Here is a 14,047-nt window from a genome sequence, read left to right as displayed (position 1 = left end):
CAGGATTTATGAACACCAACAGCATGCTAACCACGTGTTATCTCTGCTGAACATAACTCAAAATGAGGGCTTACCCACACGAGGTACTCTGCTTTAAGTTTCTGCCTTTTTAGATCTGCCCTGTGTGCTCTCCCTTTTGTTGCTGTCCTCCTTTCCTCCTGCAGTTCCTTTGTAGAACATCCTCAGGTAAACCGAAAGCAAGTAGATGTGGGTGGGGTAATATAATGTGGGAGCTCCTCCCAACTACTGGAAATGCAACTTTAGATATAGTAAGGAACATTTCCCAATCAACTTCCATCTCAGTTGACAAATAAATGAGAATACTTGATCTTTCTTTTTTTCCTCTCTTCAGCTGATCATTTCAAGAGTGTAGCTTTGGTACAGGAGCTTCAAATTATCGCAAACAGTTTCACGATGGGATGAAAAGTTCACATTGCAAAGCCATGCGAGGTTCACTCTCTCCTGTTTCTTAAAAACTTTAGGCTTAGGGGTCTGATAGACAATAGAGATCTACTATATAGATAATACACATCTTGTACCACATGCTCACTCTTAAATTTGGATTTTTGTGAAGTTGCCAAACGTACAGATGCCAATCAGGAAACTAGAACCAGTCCTTACACAGAGATTAAGTAATTCAGCACAGTGTCTCTGCAAGCTGTAATTAAAAGCAGTTAGCTTCATTACAGGGAGAGCAAAAGTAAAGAGGCAGAGATCTATTTTTGGTATTGTTTTCCTATAAAATATACTGTACTCTACAACTGACCCGTTCACCACTCTTCAGATGTATTCAGTTAAAACTAACCAGAACAGACCAAATCTAGACATTGAGTCAAATCAGAGAAAACACAAGGTTAAGGAAATCTTAGAACCTGAAGTATCAACTTCTGCAATATGACCTGTGTGTCTAATTAATCAATTCATTTCAAATTATTGCTGCCAAATTTCAAATTACTATTAACAACACTAACAAGGCTGATTGTGCTGATGGATACTTATGTCCGAACAAGGAGGGACCTGAGTTTCTCAGGTTCATTACATATGTATGTGCAGAGCAGAGCGTGTTCATTCCCTGAAAGAGCTCACAGTTTAAATATCACTGCATAGGATGGATTCAAAGATACTAAACACAAGAAAGGGACCAATATTAGAGTAAAACTGGTTTTAGAATTATTTTAAAATCCTGATTATCTCCAAGCAGCTGCACAACTAACAACTGTGGGCTATAAGAATAATAAAATATATTTACTCATCACAGACTTGTTAGGAGATTGATATCTAGGCATTCACTGTGAGACAAAAAATATATTTAACAGTAGCTATTGTATTAATGCAAGGGTAATATAAGTAACATTTGTATTTCAACCCCCCCCCAACACAGTATCAGGTGTCTTAATTCTGTCTCTACCCATTGCACTGATGACACAGAAACTGGAGCAGATGACTATTGACATTTGGCAGGAAACTGCACTTGCAAATACCAACTTAGATTCATTACGGTTAATCACATTCTTGTCAAACAATATGATGTCACAGTATCTGAAGTAAAAAATGTCCCCTCTTGTCATACAACCTCTTAATCATTGACCTAAGAACATGCACACATGGGTTTCTTTTCATCCTGTCCTGATCCTTCATGTAAAAATATTACAAAAGCATGTAACACATTCAAGTCTTGGAAATACATTATCTGGAATTTACGCTCTGGGTTACCATGAAAATGTAGAAGAAAATATATCCAGAGGAACCAGTTTCATATATATATGATAGTACATTACTGACTGCCTAGCAGACAAAAACACCACTCTTAAAAGACATGTTTTCAAATTTTGGAAGTGACTTCAGTGGACAAAATTTACCTCTCTTGCTATCTCTGCACACTTAGAATATTCTAAAAGGAACATATACACATCTGTTCCATACTTCCAGTAAAGTCTTTCATCCTTTCTCTTGCCTATGTCTGGGACCATTTTTAGAAGTGAGAAACATTGATTTCTTAACAGAGTAACTTTTGGCCCATCTTTGCTGATCTTGGCACCTTGTGAACAACTGATTTTGTGTTCTTCACTCCCCCAGCTGTCTTTCATGTGCAGATTAGAAGTCAAGGGCCAACGAGTATCTTGCTCTTTCCTCATTACAGTCTTGCATAATGTGATCTTGGTCTTGACAGACTGTTAAAAAGCACAGTAAAGCACTGATACTACTATTAAAATGGAATATACTCAAGGAAACAAAAAGGGTGAAGGAAGGAATAAATGAATGAACGAATGAATGAATAAATGAATGAATGAATGAATGAAAGAATAGCAGTGCTATGACAGTTACACATTTGATGGTTCCAGATAGAAAGACTGAAAAAACTGTGTTCCATGTTAAATCAAGTAATAGATTTTAAGCAGATCATAGCCTGGTCTCCCACACTGCATACTGCAAGACACAGAACCACACCCAAAATCTCAGGCATCACACACGTGGATATCAGGACGAAATAGAAAAAGGATGAGTGGTCTCATCTCTTAAATTATGTCAAGATAGCAGGAAGTTTTAAATTCTAGTCTTGATCCTTCCACTGACTTGAGAAGGTAGTATAACCAGTTTGTCTGAGTGTCACCATTTAAATAGTCAGAGTACTTACTTATCCCACAAGGATACTGTCAGGTTTAATTAATTATGGCTGTGAAATCCTTTCTAAATGAAAAGTGGCAAGTATGATTTATTAACTAAGTCTAAAACAGCACTGCAGAATCAGAGAGCAATCATTGTTTTATCAAGAGAATAACATTTCTAATAAAATACATTTCAAATGGGAAATTATAATAACAGCCCTTTTGACTTACTTAGACTTTCCTGTGAGGAGCGAGGCAATAGACTTTTGATGAGTTCTAGGAATAGAACTGTAATCAAGAACAAGAGATACAGGAACATTCGCCCACTGACACTAACGTGGTACCAGCTAAACGGCATTGCATAAATCATGAGAGTGGGGACTATATATCCAGCACTGCTGTAGGGCAGAGCTGAAAGAAAACTACTCCTCTGCCTATTTAATGTCTCTTGCCTGTAGTCTGATTACGTGCACAAGTCTCCTAGATGTAACCAACCAAATACAGACCCCAGCACTGGTGAGAGCACGGCATTAGTAGCACAAAGCTACCTGTAAGGTGGTGATGTGTGATCTACAAAGGGCCTGATTTATGCCAGGATGACCCCTCTGCTGTCAGCTCTCCCGCTCACTGGTGTACCACTGCTCTAATCTGCAGGCAGAATCCAAGTGTCAGAATTAAGAATGGCAAGTAGCTCTCAGGGTGCAGTGGGCCCTCTTTTTCGATCCTCTTTTCACCATGACGATACAAAAACCCCCACATATAAAAGAGTAGACTAAAACATTCAGAGAACCTATGAATTACACTGACTCAGCACATCAACTGGACAGTCCTGTGGCCCAACTCTTTCCTGGACAACTCCACCTATTTGGCCTGTACTGGCAAGCTCCACACTCTCGGTGCCAGGAGCAGGAGTTTCAGAGGAGGAAATGATTCATGACCTCAGAATGCAAGTGAAATCCCACAGATCTATGAAAATGCCTATTCATCTGCATATGTATATGTGCATACCTCGCATTCGCCAATTACATTTCAATCGTATACCACAAATAAATAAAGCCACCCCAAATCTAGTGGGATATTACACGTGATTATAAATGATATTACACGTGATTATAAATGAAACAAGCAGTACCATGTGACTTAAAATACAATGTCACCTGAATCTGGGCCCAATCCAACAAAAAATAACCATAGCTTTTCCAGGCTACAGATACATGTGATTTGAATGCACTGCATCAACATGACATGTAATTCAGAAATATCGACTTGCTATAGAAAATAAAGACAGTAAGGGATTGTCTGTACTGGGTCAGCATCCTTTACAGAAATATTTTAGGTAAAATTATTATAATGTAAGAAATGGTGGGTGACTTGATTTGTGAGTTGGCCAAGGTAAATGCATGGGAAGATCCCCTTAATTAAATTATTACTCATTTGTTTATATTTGCAAGCGAAGTCACCATTTCAAGTCATGTCTCTGCCTCTTTGTTTCCCAGTATCCTCTTTATTATCACATCAGCTTAAGACAGCGAGGCACGAGAGCCACTTATCCATGCCGGCACAGGCCTGGCCAAGCAGCACAGCTCTCCAGCAAGTTAAAAGGGTGGGACAGTCACATTACCAAACTTCCTGAAACAGCCAAGCAGCTCAGACACAAACCCCATCTTTCTAAAACAGTGTACATGCTTAAGAACTGGGTTTAGCTGCAGGCTCTGACACAGGAGCCTGTCTCACTTGCTAACAGGGGATTTTCAGGGTACCAGGTACCTCCCCACGGCAGGGAAGTCCCCCACCTTGTGGGGGGGGGAGCAAACCTGAAGAGGACAGATGACACCACAAGCAATAGTCCTTGCCCATGTTCCTACTAAACAAAAAGGCACTGGAGGTAGCCCTGTTATCTGGAAATAAAGTGACATGTATTTCATGCTGCAGATCTTAGGGTAGTTCAACCACATCTTTGCTAGTGTTTGAGACAGTTCCTACCACAGACAGCTGGCAGCAGCCTGCCTTCAAATATCCTCTGGATGGATATGCTGAAAACATGGAGGAGATTTGAAGCCACCAAAGAATGCAGTGGTTACACTGACTGGATCACCATCTGTAAACATACTCTGTAAACACACTTTCCTGGAGACGTAGATTTTCCCAACCAATTCTTCAGTCTCCTGCGTACGGGTAGTTACCACATGTCATGAAGAGCTGATTGTGGACTCCTGCTCCAGATCATTTTTCACCCCAATTTAAATACATTTTATGTGACTATGTAATCAAATCACAGAGTCGTAGAAAGGCATGAGTTGGAAGGGACCTTAAAGGTCATTTAGCTGCAACCCCGTGTTCCATGGGCAGGGATGATACCTACTAGACCAGGTTGCTCAGAGCCCCATCCAATTAGGGGGCTCTTCCGGTGATGAAGCATCCACAACTTTTCTGTGCAACCTGTTCCAGTGCCTCACCACCCTTTTTGTAAAGAACTCCTTCCTAACATCCAATCTAAATCTCCCCTCTGTCAGTTGAAACCCATTCCCCTCATCCTGTCACTACATGCCCATGTAAAAAGTCCCTGTCGTCTTTTTTGTAAGCCCCCTTTAAGTACTGAAAGGCCACAATGAGCCTTCTCTTCTCCAGGCTGAACGACCCCAATTCTCTCAGCCTGTCTTCATCAGAGAGGTGATCTGGCCCCCTTGAGCATCTCCCTGGCCCTCTGCTGGACCTGCTTCAACAGACCCACGTCTTTTTTGTGCTGGGGGTCGCAGAGCTGGATGCAACCCTCCGGGTGGGGTCTCACCAAAGCTGAATAGGAGGGCAGAATCCCTTCCCTCGGCCTGCCAGCTGTCCTTCTTTTGATGCAGCCAGGATGCGTTTGGCCCTCTGGGCTGCGAGTGCACTCTGCCGGCTCACGTCCAGCTACTCATCCACGAGAACCCCCCAAGTCCTTCTCCACAGGGCTGCCCCCAAATACCAGAGTTTACGGCCTCTCCCCGTCCACATGGACAAACTCATGCGGGAGTAAGCAAGGCGAAGACGCCACGGAGACGGAGCCCCCCGTCCTGCAAGTCCCCGTGTGAAATTAGCGCAGCGTTTGACTGGACAATTCAGAGCTGCCCACTCCCATCGCGTTTCCCCGCGGCGCTGCCAGCCCGTTCCCCGTTCCCCGCTCTCCCGCTGCCGCTCCCGCCGCCGCCGCCAGCGGGAGCCCCGGCCCGTGCTTCCCGCTGGTCCGCCCACGCAGCGCCCACGTGACGGGCCGTGGAAAACCCCCGCCACCCGGCGCGCGGCAGGGATTCCACGAATTGGAATGACGGGGCTCTCCGGATCTTCCTTTGACCGTGCGCGCCTGAACAGCGACAAAGCGGGACAAGACAGCGCCCAGAGGCGCCCGGCGGCGCTGAGAGGCCCGGGGCGCGGCCTGCCTGCTCCGCCCCGCCTGACGTGACGCGCCGACGGGCAGCCATGGCGGCGGAGCCGGGGCTGGTGCCGCTCTCGCTGTGGGTGCGGGACCCGCTGTGGCCACGGGCGCGGCCGCTCCCGCTGCCCCCCGGCGGCGCCTCCGTGCGCCGCCTGCGCCGCGACCGCGCCCGGGAGCTGGTGAGTGGGAGCTGGGAGGTGGGAGATGGGACGAGGGAGGCGGGTGCGGGCCCTCCGGCCTCGGGAGGCGCTGGGCTTCTTCCGGTGTCGGCGGCGCTGCGCAGGCCGCCCGCCCCGGCCCTCTGGGACCAGCGGGCCCCCGCGATCCCCGCCTGTGGGCACGGCTGTTTGCCCTGCTGTCGCTTAGCTGAGCAGCAGGGTTTGCTGTAAGAAAGCCCTATAACCTGTTATCTATATTAGATGTAAGTGTGTATATATATATGTGTGTGTACGTGTATATATGTGAGTGTACAGATGTGTACGTGTATATATGTGAATGTGTTTGTATGCATGTGTGTATATGTACGTGTGTGGACGTGTATATGTGTACGTGTGTGTATATATGTGAATGTGTATGTATGTGAACGTACATACATACGTATATATATATATATATATATGTGCACATGGTGGTGGGTTGACCCTGCCTGGAGGCCAGGCACCCACCAAAGCCACTCTTTCGCTCACCTCCTCGACTGGACAGGGGAGAGAAATTACAACTAAAAGTTCACGTGTCGAGATAAAGGTGGGGATAGATCACTCATCGACTGCTGTCATGGGCAAAACACCCTCGACTTGGGGGAATTAATTGAATTTGTTACTAGTCAAAATCAGCGCAGGGTAATGAGAGGTGAAACAAATCCTAAAAACACCCCACACACACCCCCCTCTCTCTTTCCCAGACTCTACCTCCTTCCCCCCAGCGGCACAGGAGGACAGGGAATGGGGGTTGTGGTCAGTTCATTACAGGTTGTTCCTTAATTTTTCCCATAGCCCATCTTTTCCCCTGTCATGTTTACAAGCTGATTTAATTCAGTTGTTTGGTAAACAGGAATTAAAACAAGCACGATAGAGAATGTTCATGCTTTTAAAATTGTCTGATTTTTACCTCCCTGCTGTTTTTATATGAAGGAAGAAAACATCACTGCATAATGATTTTCTTTATCAGAATGTTTCAATTTTAGTTGATGATATAACTCAGTTTTCTGGGTTTTTTTAGAACATTCCTGAAGAAAGCTTTTATGTGAAGTGTAACGGGCGACTGGCCAACGATGAAGATGTGTTGCAAAGTGGAGCTGTTTATAGTCTGGAGCCAAGACTTTGTGGTGGAAAAGGAGGTTTGTTCTTTAACTGCTTGCTCTTGATTGGATTCTTAGGTTGAAAAAATTCTGCTATGCCATAGTCTATGCTGGTAGCAGGAGTTCTCATATACTACCACATCTCTTGTCATATGTATGATTGTGATATAATGTCCCTGAGCTGAAACCAAAGTATACATGAAAAGCTGAGAATTGATCAGGGAAGCTGCAGTTCAGCTCTTCTTCACATTCCTGTTCAGCTTAGCTGGATTAGAAATCTGTATCATGCACCAAAGTGACTTCAGAGTTGAAATTGTGTTGAAAAGGACCTGTCATCTTAGGATCCTTAGTTTCATCCATGGTCTCTTAGGACAAATGTTTCAGGTACAAATAGTCTGTGATTTGGCTGTATTATATGACCTAATTGACTTTCTTCTCTTATTTTAAAAAACACATAAATGCCAAGATCTCAGTAACTCAAGAACTAAAGAATCAGTCTAAGCTAGACACCTTGTATTGACAAAATATTTTAAGTGTGTTACTGAAAATGTATATTAACCTGACCACCGACATCGTGGGCATTCCCTAAAATGGAACGTGATGGGTGAAGGAAGCTCTACAGAATATTTGAGTGTAGTTGGAGTCTAAGTGTTTGCTTTTTGAATGTAGTTCTCAGAATCTTAGTGAATGCATTGCTGCTGGTGTTTGGGAACATACCTGACTGGGCATTGCAGCTTGATCCACGCTCTTCAGTCGCATGTTTCATGAGCTACAAAATTTTCCTCACTAATGTCAGCAATTTGGCTTATTAGCTGAAGACAATAGTGTTTTTGCCTCGTGATACAGTAGACTGTCTGGCTTGTTTACTCTTTATAACACTCCTCAAAGGTCGTTTTAGGGCAGTGACATTGTACATTTGTTCATCATCCAGTTAAAAAAATGGTGCTTGGCACTTTGCAATTGCATGAAGGATTCTATTGCTATTAATCCACACTATGTTTCTTTGAGTCTGTTAAACAAGGGTCTTTGTCCAGCTGGAGACAGAATAAGATGGGACTGAGTGAAAGAAATTAGTGGTCTTGCCTTTGAGTGATTAGTGGCTGAGGGGCGTATAGAAATCAGTTGGGGGGGCTCTCCAGCATGACTTTGTGCATAATGATCATCTTGATGAAGCAGGTAAGGTTATCTGCTAAAAAACCCTATTTTATTTTTTGTTAGATTTTTAAAAAGTGATTTAAGCTAAAGGGTTTTGTGGGGGGAAGGTATATCCTGGCTAAATTAGAAAGTACCCAAAAGTGTTATTTTGGGGTGAAAAAGGTTTCAAAGCATTTTGCTGAGGGAGCCCAGAAATAGGCCTTCCTGTTAAAAGTGTTGCACAGGTTCTAGTGAATCTGGAGTCTCTGTGGTGTGACACCAGGAGCACAAAAGCGAGGTGAGTGGTAAACGCTGGGTACCTTTGTTTTCCCTTAGTGCTTCTGCATTTCACCCAATGACAGTTCTCCAACATGTGGCAGCTTTTGACTTGCCCTTCAGTTACATCGAGGGAGAAGAAAGCATTGAATTCACTGTATTCTTTTTCCGTAATTAATTCTTTTGTTGTATGCTTGCTCATATCCTTCTGTTTCTGTTTAGCCAATTCTTGATTACTTTTCCCTCTGTAAGGGTTTGGGTCGATGCTGCGAGCGCTTGGTGCTCAGATTGAGAAGACAACGAACAGAGAGGCTTGCCGAGATCTCAGTGGAAGGAGACTTCGAGATGTCAATCATGAAAAAGCGTAAGGCATTTTCTTGGAAGCTGGAATTATAAAATAACCTGACCCTGTAGTTCACTGTTAACAAAAGAGGTCAAATGACATGCTGCTGTAGCAGTAAATTTGAATACTAGAAAGAGCAAAAGCGAAATCTTTAGTGCAGATGGACTGGAAGCCAACAGGACTCTCCTGACTGTAACTCTATTATTACAAAATAGATGTGATTGTACTGCAGCCTGCTTCTGAGAGGCTGCTCTGCATCTCTTGGATTCCTTGTCTGGAATTCTCACAATTCTCCCTGAAGCTGCAAGAGAACAGCACTGGGGATATGTGACCTTACTGCTGTTTCTGGCTTTCAAAATAAACTCTGCTCTCTTCTCTGTAGCAGAATCTCTGTCTGTTCCTTCAGTAGTTCCCCTGAATGTTGTTACTTGACTTTTCCCATTGTCTCTGTCATAGCAGGTGGTGAAAACATTCAGTAAATGCAAAGCAACCAACTGGTATTACATTAAATGCTGGAAACACTCATTTTCATGGTTCTGTCACCTGCAGGATGGCTGAATGGGTGAAGAAGCAGGCCGAGCGGGAAGCAGAGAAGGAGCAAAGGCGCTTGGAAAGACTGCAGCGGAAGCTGGCGGAGCCACGGCACACGTTCACAGACCCGGAGTACGAGCGGCAGTACCGGGAGATGGCGGAGCGGCAGGAGGAGTCCATCCGTATAGGTACTGCGGCTTGGCCTCACTTTCTGTCCTCAAAACACAGAGCAAACTGAAGGTCTCTCTAGCCTCACTCCAGCATGAAAACTTAAAAATAATTTCAATTGCTGATGGTAATTCTTTCAATTGAAGGAAATTTTAAGGTTTGGTAAAATTTACTTGACCTAATTTTTCCTATTTGTCTGCAGTCTTAAATTACATTGAACAGTGTAGCATAATACAAGTGATGCTTTATCTTGCTGTGTGAGTGTCATCTCATGATAAGAGCCAAATTCTGTGAAGATGGTGTTGAACTTTAAGAATTACATTATCATTTTCAGTGAAATGCTGAATCTATAAGTGGGTCTTACATAAAACCTAGACATTGAATCCAGCTACAAAATACCTTGTTTTCCTTCCTGGTCTTTGTTGTTACTTTATTTATGCACAGATTGTTCCTTTGTTGGCAGCTACATGGTGAACTGAGGCTGAATGGGATGTAGAACCTGAGAGTTCAGTTCAGGAATCCAATTTTAATTGACTCTGTGCCTTAGTAAATCCATGTAGGAAAGCTTTTGCTGCTACTGAATTTATTATGAAGCTTTGAGTCTTCATGTGCAGCAGTAGTGATTCTTTTCCATTAGTGTTTTAAACTTCACCTGAAATGAAAAGATAAGTGGAACTTACAACGTACATGAATTGTGCAGTGATGAAGTAGACTTTCAATTTTGTTTTGAAGGGTTGCAGGTTATTGCCAGCAAAGCAGCGTCATCAGAAAGTGGCAAGAGTCGGAAGCGTCCTGGTGAACCTGGAAAGAGTGAAACAAAACCTGAAAAAAGGAAATGTCTTTGGTAAGTGTTATGCCTTGGTTTTATACTCAAGTCTCAAGCCTTCAACAGGATGAAAGGGTAGATAGGTGCAAGTAAGCAGATTCAAATCTGAGATGTAAACTGAAATAGGAACATGAAAATCAAACTGATTAAATCAAAGAACTGAAAGTAAACATTTCTGTGTTCCTGTAATTCTGTCTCAGCTGGAGCAGACAAACTTTATTTGCAAAATAAATTTTTTCCAGCTCTGCTCCTAATATGGTTATACTCTGCTGCATCCCACTGTCCTTTTTTTTCATTAATGAATTAAATTTATAATGAACTTTAAAGATTTTTTTTTCTTGATATCTTTCACCTAATGTAACATGAAAGAGAAGCCAGTGATTCCAGTCATTTCTGTATTGGGAATGCTGTAAAGAGATACCTGTTTTGGGAGTATGTATGTCCTGTGCAACATCAGCAGCTCTTCCTCTAACTAAACTATCCTAAATAACTGTTAGAGTAGTTCACTGTATCTCTTTGAAAAGAGAAACGGGACAATTAAAAAAATTACTTAAAAAAAAAAGTTAAAGTAGATTTGTGCTAACTTGTAACATACTCCCTGTGCCAGGCTGGGATTGGATGATGCCAACAATTCAGGCTGTGAGGATGACAACAAAGATGAATCCCCTTGCACATCTGACGGAAGTTGTCCATCAAGCAGCAGATACAATGAAAACGTTGGAAATTCAGATGAATGTTCAAGCAGTGCTGTGGCTTCAGCAGAGAATAGTCCTTCTACCAGCACAGCTTCTGCTTCAGCAGAGGGTAGTCCAGCTATCAGTGGAGCTTCTGCTTCAGCAGAGGGTAGTCCAGCTACCAGTGCAACTGAGAAACCATTGGAGCAGCCAGAAGGTACTGGAAGAGATGTGAAAAGAGAGATGTGCACAGGTGGGCAAACCGAAATTCTGGCTGGAGAAAGTAGTAAAATGACAAAGCCCCTGAAGGAAGAGGCCCAAGAAGAGAAAGAAGTGACCCAAGCTCGGAAAGAAGAGGAGCAAGAAAATGTTTCTTCTAAGGCACAGGAAACAAACCAGTTACAGAGCACAGTAAGTATGAAGCTGTACAAAACATATGTCTTTCTTCAGTTGCTTTTACAGCTGAAGAAGCAAATAAGCTTCACACCTACAGCAATGGAGCTTTTCCCATTGGACTGATGAAAACCCAAGGGATACTTAGCAGTAAAGGGTGCCAATGCTTGTGATTCATTGCTCCTTACATAATATTACTATTAAAGATTTTTAGGGGTAATGAATCCAGACTTGTTATAGCAATAAAACAAAGTATGTGGGTTTTTTTCCCCACTGGAGGGGAGTTGCTTGGATTTTCTGCCCTTTTGCAGCTGCCAGTGACTGATCTTTCATACGTGAAAGTTTAATAGAGTTCAGTGGAAAAAAGAGCAAGGATGTAACCTGATCAATTAGAACTTTGTCATCTACTGTACTGTTAGAGCTGGCAGGTTTTAAACAGGATGTTTACCATTCTTCACTGTTTAGCTTTTGCTCAGTATTTGCGAGGCTTTCTATTCTTAGAACAGGAAACTCCACCAATGCTGTGGCAGATTGTTATTGCAGGTGGAAATATTTTTATAGTAGTCCTTGATGATTTTTTTTTTTTTTTGAAGTAGGGTGAGAATGATGAGACAACCAGCCACTTTTTTGTATGCTTAGCAGGACAAAGGTTCTAGTTCTGCTAGCAAGAATTGGTTTTGCTGAGTGCATAACAGAGTAGTCTCATTCCCACTGCTAGTATTACTTGCTCTGGTGTCTTTGGTACATACCATAAGACTAATATGTGCTTTCAAGTATTGAATGAAATGGGCATAGATTTTGGTGTCCTTTCTAGTGTTTGGTGTTGGTGTTTAGCTTGTTAGTAAATTCCAGCATTTGAATTATCCAGGATCCTGAGTTTGGATTAGACAATCTGTAGAGGTCCCTTTTGCCCTCAATTAATTAGCAAATATACTAATTTCCTTTCAAGATGAAATTTTAGTCTTTTTTTTTTTGTGGGAGGATGAGATGTGAACTTCAGAACTTGTTTTTTGGGTTAGTCTTACTAAAAAGAGGTGCTTTTATATCTATTTAATTACAGTGTAACTATGTTAGATATAACTGTTCATCCTCCCTGCTGCTGCTGCTGCTGGAGGTGTATTGGTTGTATTCTAAAAAGGAGCTGTTAGCTTTGCCAGGCCTCTGGAAGTCAAGGTTAAGTTGCTGAACTGCTACACGAGATGGGAGGCTGTTTTTAATTCAGCTTTCTTGGGAGTAGTGAACTTTCTTGGGGATAAGCAGAAAATCATGGAATCTCCTGAAGCGGAAGGGAGCCACAGGGATTATCAAAGTCCAACTCCTGGCTCTGCACAAGAGCCACACCATGTGCCTGAGCATGTTGTCCAAATGCTTTTTGAACTTTCATTTTTCTTGCGTGTTTTTCTCTTTGCAGGAGGTGGAACCGATAGACCTACTGGCGTTCAACTCTGCTGCTGAATTGGAAGCCCTGGGTTTAGATAAGCTGAAGATGGGACTGATGGCTTTAGGACTGAAATGTGGAGGCACTTTGAAGGAAAGAGCAGCAAGGCTTTTCTCAGTGAGAGGTCTGTCTAGAGATCAGATCAAGCCATCCTTATTTGCAAAGCCCTCTAAAGGGAAAACTGCTGGTTAGATTTGAGACTATTTACCTTTTTGCATGTGTATTTGATGTCATTGAATAAAAGTTCTTGGTATCCTTTCAATTGAGTATCCCCAGGTTGTAAATTCACATCCACAAGATAAGCTTATTTAGCATCCCAAGGAGTTACAGAAAGGATGGGCAGGTGGTAAGTATATCCTCATACACAGACACAGCTCTTATGGATCTGTTTGACACAGTGTTCTGAAAATATAAACTGTAGCACTTGAGGGCTAACTTGTTAAAGCACATTAAACTGTTCTCTATTTACCTAAGTATGGGATCCAAAAGGAATGAACTTAGCAGTTTGCAGCTTATTATTTAGTAAAATCTGGTTTATATGATAAGCAGTGACTTAAGTGCAGCAAGTGGTGATAAGAAAATGTTTGGTGGAGGTAAAGCACATGTCGTGGCTGACATTTTAATCTGTAAGGGAGTCTTGGAAAATTTAGGGGGGAAAAAAAGAGAGAGAGATGAGAGAGACTTTGAGGTTCTGGTAATCACATCTCATGGGGGTTGTGACAGGACAAGTGGACCCTGGATAGAAAGGAAATAGGTTTGTTTACTAAATGTTTTTCATTAGGAAAATGGAATGGAGGGTGCCTGGGAGGCCACCTTGGCATGATGAGGTTTTGCTGGTGTAAATGCATCAGCTGGGAATGTCAGATGCCGGCACCAATCCCTGCTTGGGTGGCAAACCTTTGTGTGTTTACTAACAGTTCTCTTAAAGCTCTCCAGTGCATAGGTCAGGAGG

At 42.7% G+C, this 14,047-nt stretch overlaps 1 protein-coding gene across 1 annotated transcript; it reads left to right on the top strand.

Moving 5' to 3' along the window:
* The first annotated feature begins 5,889 nt into the window (after positions 1 to 5,889).
* On the top strand, positions 5,890 to 13,357 carry SDE2 (SDE2 telomere maintenance homolog). Its single transcript, XM_050316047.1, is given in 8 exon segments — positions 5,890 to 6,007; positions 6,010 to 6,194; positions 7,234 to 7,351; positions 8,975 to 9,086; positions 9,615 to 9,784; positions 10,497 to 10,608; positions 11,198 to 11,675; positions 13,069 to 13,357. Coding segments are annotated over 8 exon segments (1,497 nt in total). The 5' UTR covers positions 5,890 to 5,904; the 3' UTR covers positions 13,288 to 13,357.
* The last annotated feature ends 690 nt before the right edge of the window (positions 13,358 to 14,047 follow it).

Source organism: Myiozetetes cayanensis, unplaced genomic scaffold (genome assembly GCF_022539395.1).
Source record: "Myiozetetes cayanensis isolate MyiCay16 unplaced genomic scaffold, myiCay2020 scf2-11, whole genome shotgun sequence".
Classification (NCBI taxonomy): domain Eukaryota; kingdom Metazoa; phylum Chordata; class Aves; order Passeriformes; family Tyrannidae; genus Myiozetetes; species Myiozetetes cayanensis.
The sequence above is the reverse complement of the archived record's forward strand: the minus strand, read 5'-3'. Positions and strand labels throughout refer to the sequence as shown.